A 22,461-nucleotide genomic window follows, 5' to 3' on the forward strand; every position below is an offset into this window, starting at 1 on the left:
CTTACCCCCCACTTCCTTCCTAAAGCCTGTCCTGGGCTGGGGCCCAGTAGAGGACAAGCTAATATGCCAGTTTGTCCTGCTGCTCAGCAATTCCTACTTCTGGCTCAAATGTCAACCACCCAGCAGCAGAATGACCTTGCCTTGCAGCTCTGGCCCATCCAATTCCACAGGAAAGGGGAGACAAGGCATTGGAACTGTAACTAGAATCTGGAAAGAGACAATTTTCTCATTTAGAAATTTAAGAATAGAAACTTAAGAACAAATCACAGATTTTTAACAATTGGAGATGAAAATGATTTATTGCAGTGTGAGTTTAGTAGCTATTTTCTTTCTTTCTACAGAAAAAGAAATAGCAGTTGTGATTTTTCTTTCAAAGTAAAGTTTAAAAGATCAGAGTGGCCCAAGCGGTGTTTAGAAGTTTCCTGTGATGAAAAAAGAGCAATAGTGCCGCAGAACATCTCATAAAAACAAACATCATTTCACAGTATGGTGTAGCTATTGATGGGTGGAAATGAATCAAGTATTTCCTTTAAGATTGTTGCAATGCACCGGAGAAGGGGCGGAGAAAGGTGGTTAAGTGCGCAAGACTGGAATTGTGATTATTACCATTAACAGGTGCAGTCACAAGTAGAACAGAGTCCCTTGGGGTGCTCTGATGTTCCAGTACTCATCAAGCACCAGAGTGACATCCTGGAGCCTGCCACCTCAGTTAGCAGCACACTTATGGCCTAAGGCCCCGCTTGTTGCCCTGTATCAGTGTGAAAAGGCCCCAGCCTTCTCTGAGGCTTCCTTTGCTCTAAGAACCTCCTGGGAGCAAAGCGGACAGAAGAGTGTTGGCAAATGAGGCCTGCACCACAGCCAGGAAGTGTGGGTTCATGTTCTTCATGTGCACTGGAAGGTATTAGAATGCCCTCCCTGAGAAGCAGCTGCTCTATCTTCTCTACTGAGACCAGAGCAAAAAGGACTGGATTTAAACACCTGTAAGAAGCGTTCTTGTTGGGCCTGGGAGCCATTTTTGTAGTAGAGAATTCTGACAGTCACTGGAATGGTTTCCCCAATTGGTCATGGGGTTTCCCAGAAAAATCTCTAAGAGTAACATACATTCTCATTCATTAGGACAGTGATTCTTCATTGTGTGTGTGTGTGTGTGTGTGTGTGTGTGTGTATACACACACACATATATATGGTTTTATCGAGATATAATTCATATAGCATACAATTCACCCATTTAAAGTATGCAATTCAATGGTTTTTAGTATGTTCACAGGATGGTGCCACCTTCATCGCAGTCAATTTTGGAATATTATCATAACCCCAGAAACAAGCCTCCTGCCCATCAGCATTCACTCTGCCTTTTCCCTCACTCTCTACCCAGCCTAGGAAGCCACTAATCTACTTCCTGTCTTATAGATTCACCTATTCTAGGCAATTTTTATAAAACTGACTCATGTAAGATACAGTCCTTTATGTCGGTCTTATTCACTTAGCGTACTGTTTTCACAGTTCATCCATGTTGTCGCATGAATCAGTATTTGTCTTTTAGTGGCTGACTTATTACACTTAGCATAATGTCCTCGAGGTTCATTCACGTTATAATGTGTGAAAATTCCCTTTCTTTTAAAATTGAATATTCCGTTCTTTGTGTATAAGATATCTTGTTTACCCATTCATAGGCTGATAGGCACTTGGATTAGCTCTACCTTTTGGTTACTGTGAATAATGCTGCTATGAACATGGGTAAACAGAGGAGGGTGAATCTTAACCTTTGATGTGTGTAAGAAACCTCCAAGCAGCCTGTTAAAAATGCATGTTCTGAAGCCCCATACATTCCCTTAGTTCAGTATGTGTAGAGTGGAGTTCAGAAACTTTTAAGCACTTCAGGTGATTTGCTCTGTCACCAGCCTGGAGTGCAGTGCCATGAGCATGGCTCATTGTAGCCTTGATTTCCCGAGCTCAGCGATCCTCCCACCTCAGCCTCTCGAGTAGCTGGGATTACCGGAACCCAGCACCACACTCGGCTAATCTTTGTATATTTTGGAGAGGTGGGGTCTTGCTATGTTGCCCAGGTTGGTCTCGAACTCCTGAGCTCAAGCGATCCTCCTACCTTGGTCTCCCAAAGTGCTGGGATTACAGGAATGAGCCATGGCACCCAGCCCGTACTTCAGGTGGTTCTAATGAGGGTGAAACCCCAATCCTATGAAGCCAGGGTATAGGATTGTAGCCCTTTGGCACTAAAGTGAAGTCTGGCTTACACTCTTTCTGCCTCTCTCTGCTTGCTCTTTCAGTGTCCATCATGAAGAGGACATAGGTTGGCTTTGTGCTTCTTCTCTTCTTTCCTTAGCATAGCTAACAAGTTTTATCAAACAAAACCTTTCTGAGCTTCTTTCTGGTCCCTAATGTCAAGTGAACCTGAAGGGATTAGTGTCCCGCTGTACCTGTAGTAGTTTTTGGAAAGTACAGAATGACCCTTTCAGGATCAGGCATGAGGAAGTCTGCAACAGAGATGTGCTGGACCACAGTGCAAAGCTCATCTATCTCAGGAACAGTGCTGCCTGCCTCTGCCAGAGAGATGAGAAAGGCTCTGTTAAGGGAAGAATGAGAAAGAATGATCAGAGTTTCTATAGTTAAGTGAAAGGCTTCACTGATTTGCTGATGAAGAAACCTACATGAGCTGAAAATACTAATGCTGGATGATGTAGTCTGAGAGACAGGTGTTCAAGGCTGTAAGCTATATCAGTAACCTATTTATCAGGAGGTCTTTGTCAGACTTCGCAATCAGCTTGCTGTGTGACGTTGGGCTACTTATTTGATTTTGCTGAACCACACTCTTCTACCCAGTATATTGGAAATGACGTTCAAAGTTATGTCTCTGTTTCTGAAGTATCATTGACTGAAGTGCCAGCTTCCCACTAATGTTGGTGTGTACCAATGGAAGATTAAAGATTTCTGAGAACAAGCTCCAAATACCAAGAAAATAGAGATACTGGGAGGTAACAGCCATAAAATCTGAGTGAGTGAAAAAAACAAAAGCTGTAGCGGTTGAATCAGTGGTTATAAGTTAGGCCATGAGCTTTAAGCACCCATCGGCACACACAGTTGTGGGCATGAGCGTCCTCATACACAGGTGATTGAATGAAAAGATTGATTCACTTGGATAGAAAATCATGTTTACATGGAAAACATTCTTTTACTCCAAATCTAAACTACTAAATAAATGCTAAAATACTAATGATATTGATTTTGATCCTGAATATCTTGTTTTATGACAAACTTACGACAAGAAGGCCTAGCATATCTGGTCAATGAAAGGCACTTTAATTTCCAGAACCTTTTATTATTATCACTATTATTATTTTGAGATGGAGTCTCACTCTGTCACCCAGGCTGGAGTTCAGTGGCGTGATCTCGGCTCACTGCAACCTCCACCTCCCGGGTTCAAGTGATTCTCCTGCCTCAGCCTCCTAAGTAGCTGGGACTACAGGCACGTGCCACCATGCTGGGCTAATTTTTGTATTTTTAGTAGAGACAGGGTTTCGCCATGTTGGCCACACTGGTCTCAAAATCCTGACCTCCCAAAGTGCTGGGATTACAAGTGCAAGACACCACGCCCGGCCTCTAGAACCTTTTATATCTATAATTCTAGAATTCTGTGTAGAAGTACATCTGTCATGATGACCAGCTTGATGAATCTTAAGCAGTACAAGATATCACAGTACTTTTGGAATTACCAAGAAAGATTGTTTCATTTGGTTTACTGGCAGTGTTAAATCTAGTTAATTATTTTCTGATTATTTAACTTGAGGAAAGTTTATGGTATATCGTGACTGTTAATTAACATAGGACTTACAATTTTGCCAGAACAAAATGGCAGCTGACTTTTTCAGTGTATCTGGAGAAGCAGGAGAGTGTACAAGTTAGTAGTTCACGTTCCAGCTTTGCCAATTACTAGCTGAGCAAGGAAATATTTGAGCAAATTATTCAGCCATTTTCTGCCTCCACTTCCTCGTCAGTAAATTGGAGAAAATAATGGCACCTACTAATGGATAAAATGAGTTACAATGTATAAAGTGCTTTGAATAGCACCTATTATATAGTAACCACTCAACAAATGTCAGTTTATTGTTGCTATTGTTGTTATCGTAGCATAGTCTAGTTTGCTTGGCACTTGTGCCTATCTCTCCTCATTTTAGTCTCACGATAACCCTGTAAGTTAAGGAAGGCAAATGTCATAAATAAGGAAACTAAGGATTTCTAAAAAGTGACTCGCTCATGATCCCTAAGTTAGAAGTATTGGTAAGTGGGGCTAGATCCCTCATCTTTTGACTGATAATTTATCTCTCACCATATCGTGATGTCTCCTTCTCAGCATGCTGAATAAATAGGTGCCATTATTTCTGGCACACTGTCTCTTTAATTGCGACATATTCTTAGGGTTCCAGTTAAAGTTGAGAAGCTGAGAGCATGTTGGCTTCTGAGATTAAAGATCATTTTACTGACCTCAAATTGTATACCAGTTTGACGATAGGGTATTGAGATGCCCAGACTAAACATGTCACAGTTGACAAAACCTTGTGTGGATTATCATTTTTCCATAAGGGCTGAATCTTTTATGATACTGTTCAAGCTCAGTGACTTCCCAAATCATACTAGTAAGTACAAGAAGTGTTAGCAAAGGAGATGAGAAAACTGAACTTGTAAATGAGACCTTTGTACCAAATTCTAGGATGTTTTTCTTCAAAGCCTCGTTTAGGGATCTGCAATTCTTCAGTGGGTTCTTGGTATCTTATGACATAAAGCAGCCTTCCATTAGCTCTGGGAAAATCACAACAAGGATGCCAATAGGTCTGATATCTTAGCAACAAGGATCTCGCTTAGATCTATACTTGCCTTTCCCCAAATCTGGACTGAATTACTTGAAGTTGAATGGTCTAGCTCTATAGACTGTATAAACATTAGAAAAGAGAGCTCTGTTAACACCAGATGGCCTTATCTGTAGATTTTGAAAATGCAGACTATAATAGAACCATATAAGCATTGTCCAGAGAGACAGAATGAAAGAAAAATACAAGCTACAATGGTTTGAAATATCCACCTCTGTTTTATAGAGCCTTGGCTCTACTGATGTTCTTCAGCCCCAGTCCTGCAGTTATTATGCACACGGATTTTAACAAGAGAGTAGCTAGGGAAATTCAAGGTCAGATGTAGTCATTCAACCAAATAGTGTAATGACTAAGTTGGAGATTTTAACTTAAGATAATTTCCTTTTGTTGTCTAGCTTCAATACTATTTAAGAAAATAAGTATTTCCAGGTTATTTGAGGGATTTTTGACATGGATGCAAAATATTAGTCTGTTCTTTTTCTTTTGGCCCTGGGAGCTGGGATGAAATCACATGATTTAATCATTTTGAATCCATGTGGCTCCTCTGAGATAGGGCCAGATGTAACCAGAAGGATTTATAGGGTGTAAAAATCAGAATGGATTAGAAAAGCCTTTCTATGTTCAGCCCAACACATCCTAAATCAACGTCCTCTGAATGGACCAGAGCAATCTCTGGCTAGCCTAGTGAGGAGGTTGTCATGGCAACTGACTGGCAAGCTCAGCCAGTGGAATGTGAATGCAAACAATAGAGTGATAAGACTGTGTACAGAGTAACATACTAAGGCTGCTTCTGCCCAGGTACAGTGGCACATAGGTGAAAGTGTGAGGCTGTTGCTGCATTTTGTACCTTCTTAACAATCTCTGGCAGCTCATTTGAAATTTGCCAAGTGCCCTTTCCCAGATGTTGGTAAAAACATTCCTGCTGATAGATAACAGAAGCTATGGAAAAATCAGCACCCAGCTGATTGATAGGTGCAGAGGTATACAAAGCCCTGGAGGGCTGTTGGAATAACACTACTCAAAAATTTTCTGAAGGAGGTTGAAGCAGGTTTAAGGTAAATCTTATGACTCTTCAGTGCCATCTTGTGTCCTTTTAGATACTGAAAATTTACTAGAAGCCCACTCTCAGACCCATCATTAGGCAGCAGCAGGGCAGACATGGAAAAGTTAGAGCTGGATTCAATTGGAGCTTGGTATTCCCTTTTACAGCAGAATATGCACAGAAGCCTTCTGAGCTTTAAATTGATTTAAAAAAATTAGTATTAAAATTTTTGACAGAATATGGAAATAAAAAGAGAATAAAATGCCAAATAATGCCAGGAAAAGACTGCAAGAGTCTACATGGTGGGCTGGGGGTTGAGGGAAGGAATGGAAAAGATGATAGATTTGGTGTTGAGGATTCTTAATGTTGTCATTACTAACTCTTGCAAAAGAATATTTTTAATCTATTCAGTCATGCTGGTAATGCAAATGAATCAATAAAGTAAAATGTGAACATCACCAATTCTACTTTTTAACTCTTTTGTTCATGGTTAATGGAGTGAGAGATGGTAGCATTTGCTTCAATGGCACCTCATGCCCACCTCTAATCTCTTATCTACACTGAACCCACCACCTACTGCTGTCTCACCATTAACTCATCACCATTCAAAGCCATAATCAAGTCCCATTTAATTTCAGAAATGTGAAATAACCAAGCTCTATTTCTTCCAGGGTTTGAGTTTTTTGAAACAAGTGCCAAGGATAACATTAATGTCAAGCAGACATTTGAGCACCTTGTGGATATCATCTGCGACAAAATGTCAGAGGGTTTGGAGACTGATCCTGCCATCACTGCTGCAAAACAGAACACAAGACTCAAGGAAACCCCTCCTCCACCGCAGTCCAACTGTGCCTGCTAGTGTCCCCATGCACACAGCACACAACAGAGGGCTCCAGTTGCCAACAAACAGCATTTGTAAATGGTCTATTAACCTTCATTTATACTGCCTAATAATTATTTGAAGGAATAATTTGATGTCGATGGCTCATACATGCATTCAATTCTTGGGAGATTTCCTGTTTAATATGTGGCAAATATGTGATCTTAAATTTGTAAGGACTATCCATCTATAAACATCTAGTACCTGCATGTGACTTGTTATTTATTTGTCTGCTAGGCTTTTTTTTTGGTTTCAAATTTGTTCTCAGACTACTTCTGGGATATCAGACTATAATTTCACTATAACTGGCTTTTGTCCCATTTATTCAAATTATAGTATTCACTTGTAGGAATGATGATGACCAAGGAATTTCATGTGTGTGTGTATATGTGTGTGTATATGTGTGTGTGCACGCACGGGGAAGATGTCACAAGACTTCAATTGCTTTACTCTTAATGGAAAATCAAATGGAAGTTTTTCTCATGATTAGGGATGCTGTCATGAGTCTGGTCAGTTTACTGTTGGGAACTGTGTCTTTATTTCACTGTTATTAATAACTGAGGAGATCATTGGCCTATAAAGAAATTGAAATGTTGTTTTGAAGATCCTTGCAATTTTCCTAAGTCATTAATTTTACCTGACTGGGGCTATTTAACAATAATCTTTGTTTACACATTTAAATAAGCAAATACCTACTCAGTACTGTTTTTTTTTCCACTGATCCTACCCAACTCCCTGAATATTTGACAGCATCGAACAGACTGAGATGTATCTACTGAATGCCAGTTATGCAACAAGCATTTTAACCAAGAAGGGTGTGAGTAGCTCTAGAATTCCAAGGTCCAGGCTTCCTTATTTTTTAATGACTTGCTTCCTCCAACCCCCATAATGCACACCATTATCATCACCACCATCACTTTCTGGAACCATCACCAACTCTTGGACTAGAGCTAATGTTGAAGCTTGTTAGGGCTCCTCTTACCATAGGATGTATACTTGCCTACCCAAACATGGCCATCTTCTCAAACCTCAGCTAAGCTCTTTTACCTGTTTAAATGCTACTTAAATCAGATTTCAAAGGGTCCCAAGTTGAGGAAAAGAAAAATTTTAGTCTTTAATCATCTTTTTAAGTCCAGATGTTTATAAATTCTAAAGCATATTCCTATTACATGCATGGTTAAGCTGCACAGCAAACATTCTATAACTGTAGTATTTCAATTTCTGAAATATTTAGGGTCCATAGCAATTTAAAAGAGGGAGGAAACCACTGAAACATTCCAATTTTGTACCACAAACTTCCTAAAGAACCTATATGAATAAAGAGCAAACAACAAGTCCTACCAGCTGTGCAGAATGACAGGGAAACTTGGCCTCCGTACCACTGTTGCTAGGATTTAGGAAGGCAGCAGGGACTATCTGGCAGATTTGGAAGGATAGTTCCATTAAGTGAACCTTCTCCTTTTTTGGTGGTTATGCCAAAGAATTTTTTTTCATATTTTCAAAAATAGAGAAGCTTCCCATAAAAGTATTGGATGTAAGTGAAACAGGCATACATCTGAAGATATCTCTGGAGAATAAATCCTTACAAGTTACAGAACTAGGTCGCATACATTAGTGAGTTAAAAGTTGGAAATTAGGGGAGAGAGCATTTGGAATGCTTTAAGCATTTCCATGTTATTTCTCACCTTCCTAGTTGAAGAGCCACTAATCAGTAGTACGTTTCTACTTTGGCACCCTACAAGGCAAGCCTTAGCATGGTAAAGACAAGAAAACATTAATGTTTTATTAGTTTTTAATGGGGAAACCATCTTTAAAATCACAGGAATTACAGTGAATGGAAAGAAAGAAGCAGGGGGCATAAAAACAGGTTTGTTTGCAGCAGTAGTCCGTTTGCATGACGTTATAATATTTCTGTAACTTGGGCCAGAATTTGGCATGTTAAATGATAAAGCATTTTTAAGCTCACTTTTACAATCTAAAAGGAACTAATAAAGCCAGGAAACCCTTCCCATCCTCCTTCACAGCCCTCATACCACATATATAAATAGATGTAAAAAGCATAGAAAGAATATTTCAATGGCTTTTTCAGAAGGACCTTGATGTATGTATTATTGTAAAATGAAAATCAAAATGAAACCGTATTTAAAAGTGAAAGAGCAGAGTTTTGCTCTGCTGAAAACCCCTTCCATGAAGAACTGATTGCTGCTAAAATTAATTGGCCCTTAGATGGGAAGCCCTGAGCCAAGTGCCCACTTGCACAGTGTCAAACATCCCGAAGCTGAACCATTTTATACCAGTCAGAGGAAAGGCATGCAACAATAGCCCAAGTGTCATTGCCAAGAAACATCTGATACTTTCTAATTTCTAAATCCCAATGCAAGTGAGTTTCATTGATTCTCAGTTCTGAAACTCCCACCCTGCTTGGATTTCCATTCCAAATAATTCAATGAGAAGTTTCCAGAGAAATAGTCACAGAGCTCAAGAGAAAGAACACTTGCTCCTGCTGTAAAGCATATAAGAAAAGAGAATATTCTCTATTCCTAATTGCATCAAGAAATCCAGGGTTTAACATCAAATTTGGCAAATGCTGGGAGCAACTCAAGGTTAACTACGTGAGCTTTCACTGGCAATGAGCTATGTTACTTATAAATTATAGCACTATAGTTCCAAGGTTTTTCAGCCTTTTGGCCAATACACACACACACACACACACACACACACACACACACCCCTTCATCTATCAACAATCTAAATACATAAACAAATGCGGGTCATTTTTATCAATGGCCTAACTAAATTTATATTTAAAAAAACAAGACATTTTAAAAAGTGCATACTCCTGTTAGTTTGTAAGTCATACACGTTTATCTCTTGTCTTCAATGCAAGTAAACTGGTGTTTTAAGAATGAATTTAATTTTCATTGCTACTCATTACCTGACCACTCTCACTCCTCTAAATTCCTTTAGGAATAAACCTTGACTGTCTCAAATAGATTCTTCCAAGAGCTTTGATTTTGGTACCTTCCTTTCCTTTCCCAATGCAACTGAAAAACTGGACTGAAAATTTAATCACTTAAATAGCCATCCGCAGAGTGAATCAGCATTTCAGTTTTTGGAGATGGGGATGGAAGTAGAAGGTGCACGAAGCATCCTAAGATGGAGGTTTGAATGTTAGCATCACATCTACACGCTCATAAAAGGAACTGCTTCAGGACAATGAATCAGTTCATTGTTCCTGCCCCACTGAACAGCTCCAACTGCCTTGATGAAATTCTAATGACTGTGAAAGCCAGGATGTTCTTCTAGTTCCTCCTTTGGGTCACTTGAAGTTCAGTCTTCTTTTCCTGCCTGGTAACTAAGTGCTGAGATGTTTACTTGGCAAGGAAACTATGATGATGCCTCCAGTTGTAGCAGAAAGTTGTGGCATTGTAATAATAAAATCTACAAAGTTACAACCTAAATTATACAAGACATCAATACACTCCATAAACAAATAAATATTTCACCTACTTAAATCTTACTCATATGAATTCTAGGCCTTTTGTTTAGTACACTGGTTATTTTTTAAGGAACCAATTTAAACTTTCAATTTTAAATACATGGATGCTGACTATAGACTTTCAGGTATATACAACCTTCTTCTCTTTTGAAAGTTAAATACGTTCCACTATTAACGGAACTTCCATCAAGCAATATTAATTTTAGAGCATGGTAGTCCATAATCAGTGGTTCATTGTGATGTGATTTATCCAACATGTATTTTTAGTGCATGGTTGAGAATGTACTATGTGATCTTTTAGTTAACAGTGTGGCATTTGTGGGACTATATTAAAAGCATATCCAAACTACCAAGCTGTACCAAGCTGAGGTAGCACCTGCATGTGAAAAACTGTGATATGAATCTTATTTATAAAAAGTCTTAACTAAAACCCTTCTAGACCAAAAAGTTACTGTGTGTTTGTTAATAATCTTCATAGTACTACTGGAATGCTCAATCAGGTACTTTTGGTGTGGCCTACTTGGGAGCTAGCCTGTCTGTATGAAGAATCCTTTCTCTCACAATCACAGTTTGCATGACTAGAACCTGGAACTCCACTCCTTTGCCTGTATAGTCACTTAGTGTGCTGTCTGGGTGCCACATGGGCAACTACACCCCTGTGGCCTTTCTGTCACTCCCTGGAAAATGCAGCTTCTACAGCTCTGCTCAGCTCTGCCTGTGTGTGTTGACTACCTTCGCTTCAGTAGTTTGCCTGTAAAATGGTGAAGTCTTTTTGATATGCTGAACCTTTGAGCCAGCTTTTGGGAGTTCTTCATATTTTAGGTGAATTTGTGACCAAAGTCAATTGAAGACATAACCTGTTTTATATACTGGAATTTACTGGGACAAATTAGGTAAAATATAAAGTTTATGACCAGAATAAAAAAGCTTTTACCCCTGCACTGCACTGTATCTAAAGGACTCTAGCTTGTAGAAATACAGTACCCCCAAACTGGGAAAAACCAAGTTGGGGGATTTATCTAAAATGTATCTACCTATTGTTACTGGTGTTTCACACATATTTTTTCTTAAAAACATTTACAGAAATGCTTGACACTCCAGTCAAAAAATATTTCCTTTTGACAGATTGAAATATTTGCTCTTAGATTACACACACAATGCTACCCTTCCCAACAATCACTCACACGCTCACTAGCCTGATACAAAGGTATCAGGTAAACACTGTTACTTTTTTAAGAAGGGAAAAGTCCATCTATGGTGCTTTCTCAGTGCTAGGGAAAAGGGAGCTTTTACCATGTTCTAACTATAACTCACATCTTACTTACAAGGTTCATGAAATTGGTTCTTCACACTGATTTGATTTGATTAGTCTGTGCACATAATAATTTCCTCTAAACAGAGAGAGAGGAGGGGAAATACATTTTGCAAACATTCTAGATAACAGAAATGAGTTCTTTTAAAACCTCACTCAGAGCTCGAGTATTAAGATCAGACCATCTAGCTAGTGGACAAACTGAACTTTCTATTTGCAGTTCTCTTTTACTTTCTGACTTTCTCGTAAATTATTGCAGTTTTTAAAAACACTATCCTCATGGAATGACAGGACCAAGATAGAAAATGAGACTCAAGTTTCACCATTTACTTCCCATCAGCAACCATTATTGGTGGAGTTTCAAACAGTCATTACTTGTTGAAATGAGGTTTGAGGTTACCTGTGTATTTCATTCACCTGTGTTCATATTTCGTTCATTGTGGACAAATGAGAGTTGGCTGTGGCTTTATTTCTTGATGCAAATTATTTTGTATTCATGTTATTTGGGGCCAGGTATTGCTTAGGTTCGTGAATGCTGTTCTTACAGACACAGATGGCACATGAGCCACTCAGACACCTGCCCTTTCAGGGACGTGAGCATGACCTACATCTATCTAGTGGTTCCATACTTCTTCTTGTAAAAGTAAAGTTTGGGTATTGTTTGCTGTATCAGTATGATGGCTTTCCATACATTATCTCATTATCCCTAGAATACGTGCTGAAGGAAAACTGTCCTGTAATTCCTGTTAATATATTGTTAATGTCAGACGTGATGTGATACCGTTGGACTGTCCAAATGTACAACTATTTAATGGTGTTTGTAGAACTGAAATGTCTTAAATGTTGCATGAAATATGTTATAAAAATAAATTTGTTTTCTATTTTCAACACCTCAGAATTGAGGGTTCATGGGCCAATAAGTGCAATATTTAATGACTTACTCAGTGTATATAAACTAGTATGAAAGAGTGAATTATAATGAATGTGTGAGATGCTTTGATAGCTGTGTGACTTATTCAAATGATTTTCTTGTAGCTGTATTTGTCTAGTGGTGCAATTTATACAGTAAATATCTTATTGGTGTCATGTAAAACTCCTCTGTGCCTACTTCAAAATACTTTTTTCTTATAAAACCAAACATTTAGAATCTGGAAATATATGTCGATTTTATCTTTTAGAATTGTGGATTTTATTGTCAAGACAGAAAGGCTGTTCGTTTATTTTATAAAAGCATCTCCTTCTATAACTCAAACTTTAAGGGTCATATAAATGTACATTTTACTTTTAAGCAACTAATTTAGATACCTAAGAAAAACTATGTGCATTAGGAAAAGTCATGTTTTTCTTCTCAGAAAGGTTGATCACATGATATGTCTACAAAGAATTTTCACCTCTGTATTTGTATGTATATTTTATTGCTACTCAAACTTGTATTTTATTTACAAATTCAACAATGTCAACACTGGGAATTCTAAAATACCAGTGTATTTCCAGGTTGTAGCTAATGTTGTATTCACTTTCAATTCTCAGTTGTCCACACTGGTGATACAAGAGGAACAAATCAGAATCCTTAAACACTTTGTAACGCCATCATAAATTCATACATTCATCCTCAAACTCCCTTGTTTAATGCTAATTGGTGGCCTGAAACTTCACTGAAATGCAAAATCAAGAACTTAAGCCTAGCTGCTGGATAACTAAAAGCTATAAATGTTTATGTATGTGAACTTTAAAGTAGAGTAACCATCTTAAACTCCTATTTGCCATTTTTCTTTTTAAGGTAAAGCATTCATTTTAATATTGTACTTTGCCTTTTCATTCAGTTAGTGGAGTAAGTCATGAAACCCTTAGGAAGAAAAATAAATTATGACTTATTCACTAAAATTGATGCAAGACAGTTAATTTTAGATGACCATGGCCATGTGTTCATCATATAAAGCCTTCAGTTCTCTCTATGAAGCTTGGCTGAAGATTGACCTGTGAGGATGTGCCAATCATATTAAATGGATTTGGTCTATGTGGGTGATATGTGGCCTGAATGTAACTGTGATAGACTGAAATTTGTTCTTAGCTCTCAAAACCCACTGAAGAAGTCAAGTGAAGGTGGGTAAAATAGAGAGATTAGTGACAACTTTGTGCCAAATTTTTTACAGAATGGAAACAGGTAGCCAACATTAGAATGATAATGTAAGGGTGTGGTTGAATGTTTAGTTAGCTGTCACATAGTTATTGAACCCCATATGCTCAGTGCTGTGGGAATCAAACATGGAAGAGGTATGGCTCCTGCCCCTAATGAGAACAAGGGACAAAAATTGATGTATTCTAAATGCTAGGTTATGTCCGGGTTTAGGAGCACAGAGAACAGGGGACCTGTGAGAACTGGGAGTCAGAGAGGGCTCCATTGAAGAGGTCAAACAGAATTCCAGAAATAATTAGGTACTGAGGAGACTGTGCCAGGAAAATAAGTGGGAAAGGCCGCAGTTATGTTTCCTTTGAATGGAAGAGGGACAAAGCTATCAGCTATAGATTCACTGTTTTTCTTAAGACAGCCAAACTGGCCCTTTGCAACCACTTAAATTGCCCCAGTTTAGCTCCCTACCTTTTGTTCTCCATGAGGAAGACAAGCTGTTGTATCATCATATTCCTCTGTGCTGAGCCGCTCAAGACTCAGCCACAATATGTAATTGCTTTAATGCCCTATTACAGCAGTTGCTTTATTTGCCAGTGCACCAAACCATGAGAGATTGTCTGACCTAATGCCACCCAGCAGATGTGTACCCAGATATTTTTCTGTAGCTCCATGTTTCCCGTAAAGGGCATTGGAAATGCACAGATGAAGATATTCCTTTGGAACCAGGCACTTTTGGCCCCTTCTCAGTGACTGCACTGTGGAACTCTTCTCGAGAAAATACTGTAAACAGCTTATTGCTTTCATATAGTGACTGACATTTAGTTGAAAACTACTGCTGCATAGCAAATATTGTGACTCTTCATGTGTCCACAGGAGCTCTTGTGTGGGTTTAAAGCTATGAAGTGTATTCACATTGTGAAGTTTTAATTATCTTTATTGAAATTAATTGTGTAAAAAATGGTTTGTGCTCTATTAGGTATTCAGTTTGTATGTGAATTCTGTATAGAAAGTGGTTTTTGTTCTTTGAGTTTACCTTGTTTAATTTCTTGATTTCTTGAAGATTACAATAAATATCTAAGAGACTATATTCCTGAATTTCTCAGCCTTAGTCTGATTAATGTTTTTGTCTTCTTTCAATTCATATTATTTTTCATCCTACAATGCTTATTTCCATTTCTTCTTCCTCTTCAATAATCTTACGTACAACACTGAGTTTGAACTAAAGATGAAGAGTGAACATATTTAGCTCGTTGAATATCTCACACATGAATGTGGACGTAGGCACACGAATGAATTCTAATACTTGTAATCTTTCAAGGTAGATAACTTTTTATCTGACCCAATTGACTGGGTTCCAGAGTTACAAAGACCTTAGCTGTAGTATCAGGAATAGCTGCTAAGGTAGTAAAAAGTCTTCAGGTCTACAACTTGAAGACCATGTGTCCCTAAATCAGAAGTCTAAGATTTGATGATCACTTGGTGCCCTACTGGCACAGCCCGAGGCAAGGGCAGGCAACAAGGACAACATATGGATGGGATGTGTGAATGGAATCAAGTGAGAACAGGACACAAGAAGCCAAGAGAAGCCAGTTTTAAGAAAGAAGGAGTGATCCACATTTTCAGATGATGCAAAGTGAAATCACAACTGCTAGTCATATAAATCAGGGAACAACAAACACAGGACCTACTTGTGGGCAGAGGGTGAGAGGAGGATGAGGATTGAAAAATTACCTATTAGGGCTGGGTGCTGTAGCTCACGCCTGTAATCCCAGCACTTTGGGAGGCCAAGGCGAGCAGATCACGAGGTCAGGAGACCAGCCTGGCCAACATAGTGAAACCCTGTCTCTACTAAAAATACAAATATTAACCAGGCATGGTGGCACATGCCTGTAGTCCCAGCTACTCAGGAGGTTGAGGCAGGAGAATTGCTTGAACCCGGGAGGCAGAGGTTGCAGTGAGTTGAGATCATGCCACTGCACTCCAGCCTGGGCAACGGAACGAGACTCTGTCTTAAAAAACAAAAAACATTACCTATCGGGTACTATTCTTATTACTGGGTGATGAAACAAACTGTACACCAAACCTGCACAGCACACAATTTCTCTATATAACAAACCTGCACATGTACTCCTGAAACTAAATAAATTTTTTTTAAAAAAGATGGAAGTCAACTTGACTGAAGCAGTTTTAGCATAGTTATGAGGGAGAAAGACAGACCGCACTGAATGGAGAAGTAAATGGTGATGAAGAAGATGAGACACTATTCTTCCAGGTACTTTGAAAGAAAAATAAAAGAGAAGGTTATTGAATAAGGTAGTCTGAGGAAGGTTTTACTTCCAAATGAGTGTCTTATATATCACTGTATGTTTTTTAAAGCCAGTAAAGGTAGACTTTGAAGATATAAGCAAAAATTGCTGTCTTCTCCATCCAAATCTTATTTTTCCTTTCTAATCTTGTTTCTATCTCCTCTACTCCCTTCCTATGCATCTTATTAATGTTTCCTATGCATTTATCCCAAGCTAATTGATTTTTTCCTCTCCTGATACTTTTACTAATCTGTAGGGCATGGAGCTTGCAACAATCACTAACGGTGAAATCAACAATAGCTATCTTTCTTGAGATCCTTATTGTGAATAGACATTTAAATTTATTTATTTATTCCTTATGATTTTCACCAAGAAAAGGACTATCTCATCTCAACTGTGATGGATACATCTTAATGTAATAGAAATGCCAGATATAGGTGAAGGGGAGGAAGGCAGCAAATCACACTGCCACATATGTACCTATGCAACAACCTTGCATGTTTTTCACATGTACCCCAAAACCTAAAATGCAATAAAAAAAAATAAATAAATAAATAAATAAAAATAAAAATAAAAAAAAAAGAAGCCAGAAAGCAGTCAGTTAAGCGGATGGCAGGCCAAACTGAGCTGCAATTTTAAATCCTCACCAAATCGCAAACCTATTTGCAGGAGGAGGGAAGGTGACCATGTTTTTGAAAAGTTGGCAGATGCTCCTTTATAATTCTTTTCTCCACTCATTGTGATGCACCAGGTGTGATCCATTCCCTATGGCCAATGTCACTTTAGAGCACGTATAAATTAGCATATTCCTCAACATCATTTTGCTCTTGCCTCTATTCATAGAACAGAAAAGTCAAAAGACAGGGTCATCTAATGGAGAACAAGCCAAAATTCAAAGGACACTTAAAAATAGAACTTTGAAAGGAGGGGTTATGTTGGTAATGGAAATTCTGGAAACTGACATATAACCACAGGCTTAGCAAGAAAAAAGATGGCTTCCATAAAAGATCATCTGTTGATACTTGAGCTAAGAGGTAAGTCAAGTTTTGTAATAGAAGGTGGGAGGGGACGGAGAGAGTATTTTTTACTGACAGAGATTTGAGAGTATGAGCAAGAAGTGAAAAGTCGGTTTCTTAAAAGGGGGTCTTGGAAATTATTAGATTCTCAGGTGGCCAGGAAGTGAAATCCTAGAGCTGTAAGTTAGGGTTTTCACAAAAATACTCTGAAGATTTTGTTTGCATATCATCAAAAACTGAACGGGACCTGAGGAATACATTCAAAAAATCTCTCTTCTTCTCTTGTTCTAGTTTAAAATTACCCTTAAGACATACTACCATTTGCTGGCACTTTCCATAATAGTCACTCTCTTAATATTATTACCACTCTGTAAAAGATATTTTCATGTTTTTCTTATGTATGTATCTGCCCTTAAGTAGTAAGGTCTAGAAGTTTTTGTTTTTTTGTTTTTTTGTTTTTTTGTTTTTGTTTTTGTATTGTCAGTAGAAAGGACAAAAGACTCTTCCAAGGGCAGTGTGATATAGAAAAATATAATAACTATTCTTAGGGATTTATTATTTGTTATTTCCATTTGATCTCTAGGACAGTCCCATAAATATAATGGTTTTAGCCTGAAAGAACCTACCCTTAGATTTAAAGTGTAAATTATTAAATATTAATAGCACCCTACATTCAACCCATCATCTCATCATTAGAACCAAGAACAGTTTATAGAGTAACTGAGTAAATGAAAACACAAGACAGGCCGGGCACGGTGGCTCATGCCTGTAATCCCAGCACTTTGGGAAGCCGAGGCAGGTGCAGATCATGAGGTCAGGAGATCAAGACCATCTTGGTCAGCAGGGTGAAACTCCATCTCTATTAAAAATACAAGAATTCGCTGGGCATGGTGGCACACACCAGTTGTCCCAGCTACTCAGGAGGCTGAGGCAGGAGAATCGCTTGAACCCAGGAAGCAGAAGTTGCACTGAGCCGAGATTGTGCCACTGCACTCCAGCCTGGTGATAGAGTGAGATTCCATCTCAAAAAACCATAAGACACAATTACATGCTATGTATAAGAGACTTACTTCACCTTTAAGGACACAGATAGATTGAAAGTGACATGATACAAAAAAATAAAAAATTCCCTGCAAATGGAAATCAAAATAAAGTGGAGGTGGCTTTACTTACATCAGATAAAATAGACATTATGTCAAAAACTGTAAAACAAGACAAAGAAGGTCATTATATAATGACAAGATGATGTAACAGTTGTAAATAGATATGTACTCAACATCAGGGCATCTAAATGTGTAAAGCAAATATTAATAAATTTCAAGAGAGAAATAGGTTGCAATTCAATAATAGTAAGGGACTTCAACACCCTATTTTCAACAATGGACAGATTATCCAGACACCAAGTCAATAAGAAAACATTGGACTTGAACTATACTTTAGATGAAATGGACCTAACAGACATATATAGAACATGTCATCCAACAGCAGTAGAATACACATTCTTTTTAAGCACACAGGAAAGATTCTCCAGAACAGAACATATTTTGGGAGATAAACTAGTGTTAAAAAATTTAAGAAAATTGAAATGATATCAAGTATCTTTTCCAACCACAGTGGTATGAACTAGAAATCAATAAAAGAAATTATGGAAACTTCATGAATTTGGGGAAATTAAACATGTTTCTAAATAACTAATGGTTCAAAGAAGAAATGAAAGGAAAACTTAAAAATACCTTAAGACAAACAAAAATATGACACTAAAACATGGAGTGCAGCAAAAGCAGTTCTGGGAGAAAAGTTCATTGTAATAAATGCCTACATCAAACAAGAAGATCCCAAACAACCTAATGTTACAACTCAAATAACTAGAAAAAGAAGAAAAAAACTAAGCCCACAATTTTAGTAGCAAAAAGGAAATAATAAAGATCAGAACAGAAATATATGATTTAGACTGGAAAAACAGCAGAAAATAAGAACAAACTAAGCTGTTTTTAAAAAGATAAAATTGACAAACCATTAGGTTGACTAAGAAAAAAAAAGAGAATACCCAAATAAATAAAATCAGAAATGAAAGAGGAGACATTACAACTGATACCACGAAACAAAAGGATTCTAAGAAACTGTTGCAATTATATGCCAACAAATTTGATGACATAGACAAAATGAATGAACTCCTAGACATGTATAAGACCATGTTATGAAGAAATAGAAAATCTGAGCAAATCAATGGAGAGTAGGGAGATTAAATCAGTAATAAAAACATATCCCATCCAAAAAAAATCCCAGAACTTGGTGGCTTTACAGCTGAATTTTACCAAACATTTAAAGAAAGACTAATACTAATCCTTCTCAAACTCTTCCAAACATTTGAAGAACAGGAAAAACTTTCAAACTCATTTTATAAAGGAAACATTACCCTAATTCCAAAGCCAAATAAGGACACTGTAAGAAAAAGCAGTTACGTGCCAATATCCCTAGAGAAAACAGATGCAAAAATCTTCGGCAAAACATAGTTGTCCCTCAGTTTCTGTAGGAGATTGGTTCTAGGACTCTGTGACTGCTAAAATCCAACAATGCTCAAGTTCCTTATGTGAAATTATGTCGTACTTGCATATAACCTATGCGTATCCTCTCATATCACCTAAAAGCATCTTTAGATTACTTTTAAGTCCTACTACAATGCCTACACCTCGCTTCATCTATGTGGATGCAATGTAGTATTCGGCTTGCAGCAAATTCAAGTTATACTTTTTGAAACTTTGTGGAATTTTCTTGATCTGCTGTTGGTTGAATCCACAAATGTAGAACCCACAAACACAGAGGGCACACTAGCAAACCAAGTTCAACAATGAATTAAAAGAATCATTTGGCTGAGTGCAGTGGCTCATACTTATAATCCCAGCACTTTAGGAGGCCAAGGTGGTTGGATCATTTGAGGTCAGGAGTTCGAGCCCCGCTTGGCCAACATGGTGAGACCCCCATCTCTACTAAAAATACAAAAATTAGCCAGGCATGGTAGTAGGTGCCTGCAATCCCAGCTACCTGGGAGGCTGAGGCAGGAGAGTTACTCAAACTCAGGAGACGGAGGTTACAGTGAGCTGAGATCGTGCCATTGCATTCCAACCTGGGAGACAGAGTGAGACTCCATCTCAAAAAAAATTATAAATAAATAAATAAATAAATAATCATTCACCATAATCAAGTGGGATTTATCCCAGGGATGCAAGGATATGCAAATCTATAAATTTGACATAAATTGAGATTAAGAGAATAAAGAACAAAACTCATATGATTGTTTCAATAGATATAGAAAAAGCATTTGACAAAATTCTATATTTTTTCATGATATTAAAAACTCTCTACCAATTAAGTATAGGAGGAACATACCTCAACACAGTAAAGACCATATATGACAACTCCACAGCTAAATTCATACTCAAAAGTTGAAAGCTTTTCCTCCGAGATTAGGAGCAAAACAAGGATGCCCACTCTTGCCACTTATATTCAACGTAGTACTGGAAATCCTAGCCAGAGCCAGTAAACAAAAGAAAGAAATAAAACGCATCCAAATCAAAAAAGAAGTTAAATTGTCCCTGTTTGCTGATGACATAATTTTATAGAGAAAATCCTAAAAATTCCACCAAAAAACTATTAGAACTGATAAACAAATTCAGTAAAGTTGCAGGTACAAAATCAACATACAAAAATCAGTCATATTTCTGTGCACTAACAATGAACTATCCAAAAAAGAAATTTTAAAAATCCATTTATAATAGTAACCAAAAAAAGAAAGAAAGAAAAACCTAAGGTATAAATTTAACCAAGAAAGTGAAAGATCCATATGCTGAAAATTAAAAAACAAAGAAAGTTTAAAAGATACAAATAAATGGAAGGAGTCCCATGTTCATGGATTAGAATAATTATTATTGTTAAAATGTTCACACTACCCAAAATGATCTACAGCATCAATGCAATCTTTATCAAAATTCCAGTGACATCTTTTATAGAAATAAGGGAAAAAAACCTAAAATTTGTATAGAACCACAAAAGATCTTGAGCAAAAAGAGTAAAGCTGGAGGCATTACTCTACCTGACTTCAAAATTACTACAAAACCATAATAATCAAAATAGCATGGTTCTAGCATGAAAACAGACACACAGATCAATGAAACAGAATAGAAAGCCCAGAAATAAATCCATGCATTAAAGGTCAGTTGATCAACAAGAATGTTAAGAACATACAAATAGGAGAGGACAGTCTCTTCAATAAATGGTGCTGAAAAAACTGGATATCCACATATAGAAGAATAAAATTAGATCCTTATCACACACCATATACAAAAATCAACTCACAATGTATTAAAAGCTTAAGACTTGAAACTATGAAGCTACTAGAAGAAAACACAGGTGAAAAGCTCCACAGCATTGGTCTCAGCAATGGTTTTTTTGGATATGCCATAAAGCACAGGCAACAAAAGCAGTAGACAAATGGAATTACACCAAACTAAGAACTTCTGCACCTCAAAGGAAACAATCAGCAGAGTGAAGAGACAGACGACCTACAGAAAAGGGAGCATAAATTTGCAAACCATACATCTGATAAGGGGTTAATATTCAAAATACATAAGGAATTCAAACAACTCAATAGAATCACCTGTGATGGTTGTTTAAATTGCAGATTCCTGGGCCTTCTAAAGTAGAATCTTCAGGGAGTAAGTGTGCCTTACTGATAAGCTTCTCGGGTAGTATTCACTCCCTAAAAGACTGAGACACCTGACACATGATTTGAACAATCCAACTGACTTTGAACAATCTGTGTTCACGTCTCACCTCTTGTTTGTAGTTCTGAGGGAGAGAACACTGGCTATTTTGTTCCTGCAGAATTCCCAGCACCTAGAACCGTGCCTGGCTTGTGCTTGGTGCTCAAAAAATATTTGATGAATGAAGAGTGAATGAATGACCCAGGGCAACAGTTTTAATTTCACCCATTTTCTTAGGAGAAAAAAAAATGAGGAAAATAACCCCTATCTTACAGGGCTAATGTAAGAACTGACTTAATAATGTGTGTACAACAGACAGCACCACACCTGATGCACAGCTCACAATGGGTGACCTTGGCATCAATGTTGCTATAGCTATTACAAAAGTGCTTCTGACAGAAGCAATGATCCTCCCAGAGAAACTCAGATGCTGGAAAATGTGTTCTCTATATGCTTCCTGGATAGATATCGGTTGAGCATTTTCAGTATTTATTAGAAAAATACCTTTCTTGAGAAGGTCCAAATAATTTTCTTTTCAAGTGAGGCTATGAGGGGATCAAAGCCCTGACATAAGGAAATATCCTTCGTGTGCATGCTCTGATTTCTTCTCTGCTATAGTTTGTCCTTTTCTTTAT

The 22,461-nt window shown here is 37.7% G+C and overlaps 1 protein-coding gene across 2 annotated transcripts in view; it reads left to right on the forward strand.

Annotated features, from left to right (window-relative positions):
- RAB3C (RAB3C, member RAS oncogene family) overlaps positions 1-14,839 on the forward strand; it is a 266,342-nt gene extending 251,503 nt beyond the window's left edge. For both annotated transcript variants that reach the window (XM_012457277.3, XM_012457276.3), the window contains exon 5: positions 6,594-14,839. In XM_012457277.3, the coding sequence (XP_012312700.2) occupies positions 6,594-6,781 (188 nt within the window). In that variant the 3' untranslated portion in view covers positions 6,782-14,839. The remainder of the gene's footprint in view (positions 1-6,593) is intronic.
- The last annotated feature ends 7,622 nt before the right edge of the window (positions 14,840-22,461 follow it).

The sequence above is a fragment of the Aotus nancymaae genome, unplaced genomic scaffold (genome assembly GCF_030222135.1).
Source record: "Aotus nancymaae isolate 86718 unplaced genomic scaffold, 86718_ANA_hifiasm-v0.15.2.pri h1tg000014l, whole genome shotgun sequence".
Taxonomy (NCBI): domain Eukaryota; kingdom Metazoa; phylum Chordata; class Mammalia; order Primates; family Aotidae; genus Aotus; species Aotus nancymaae.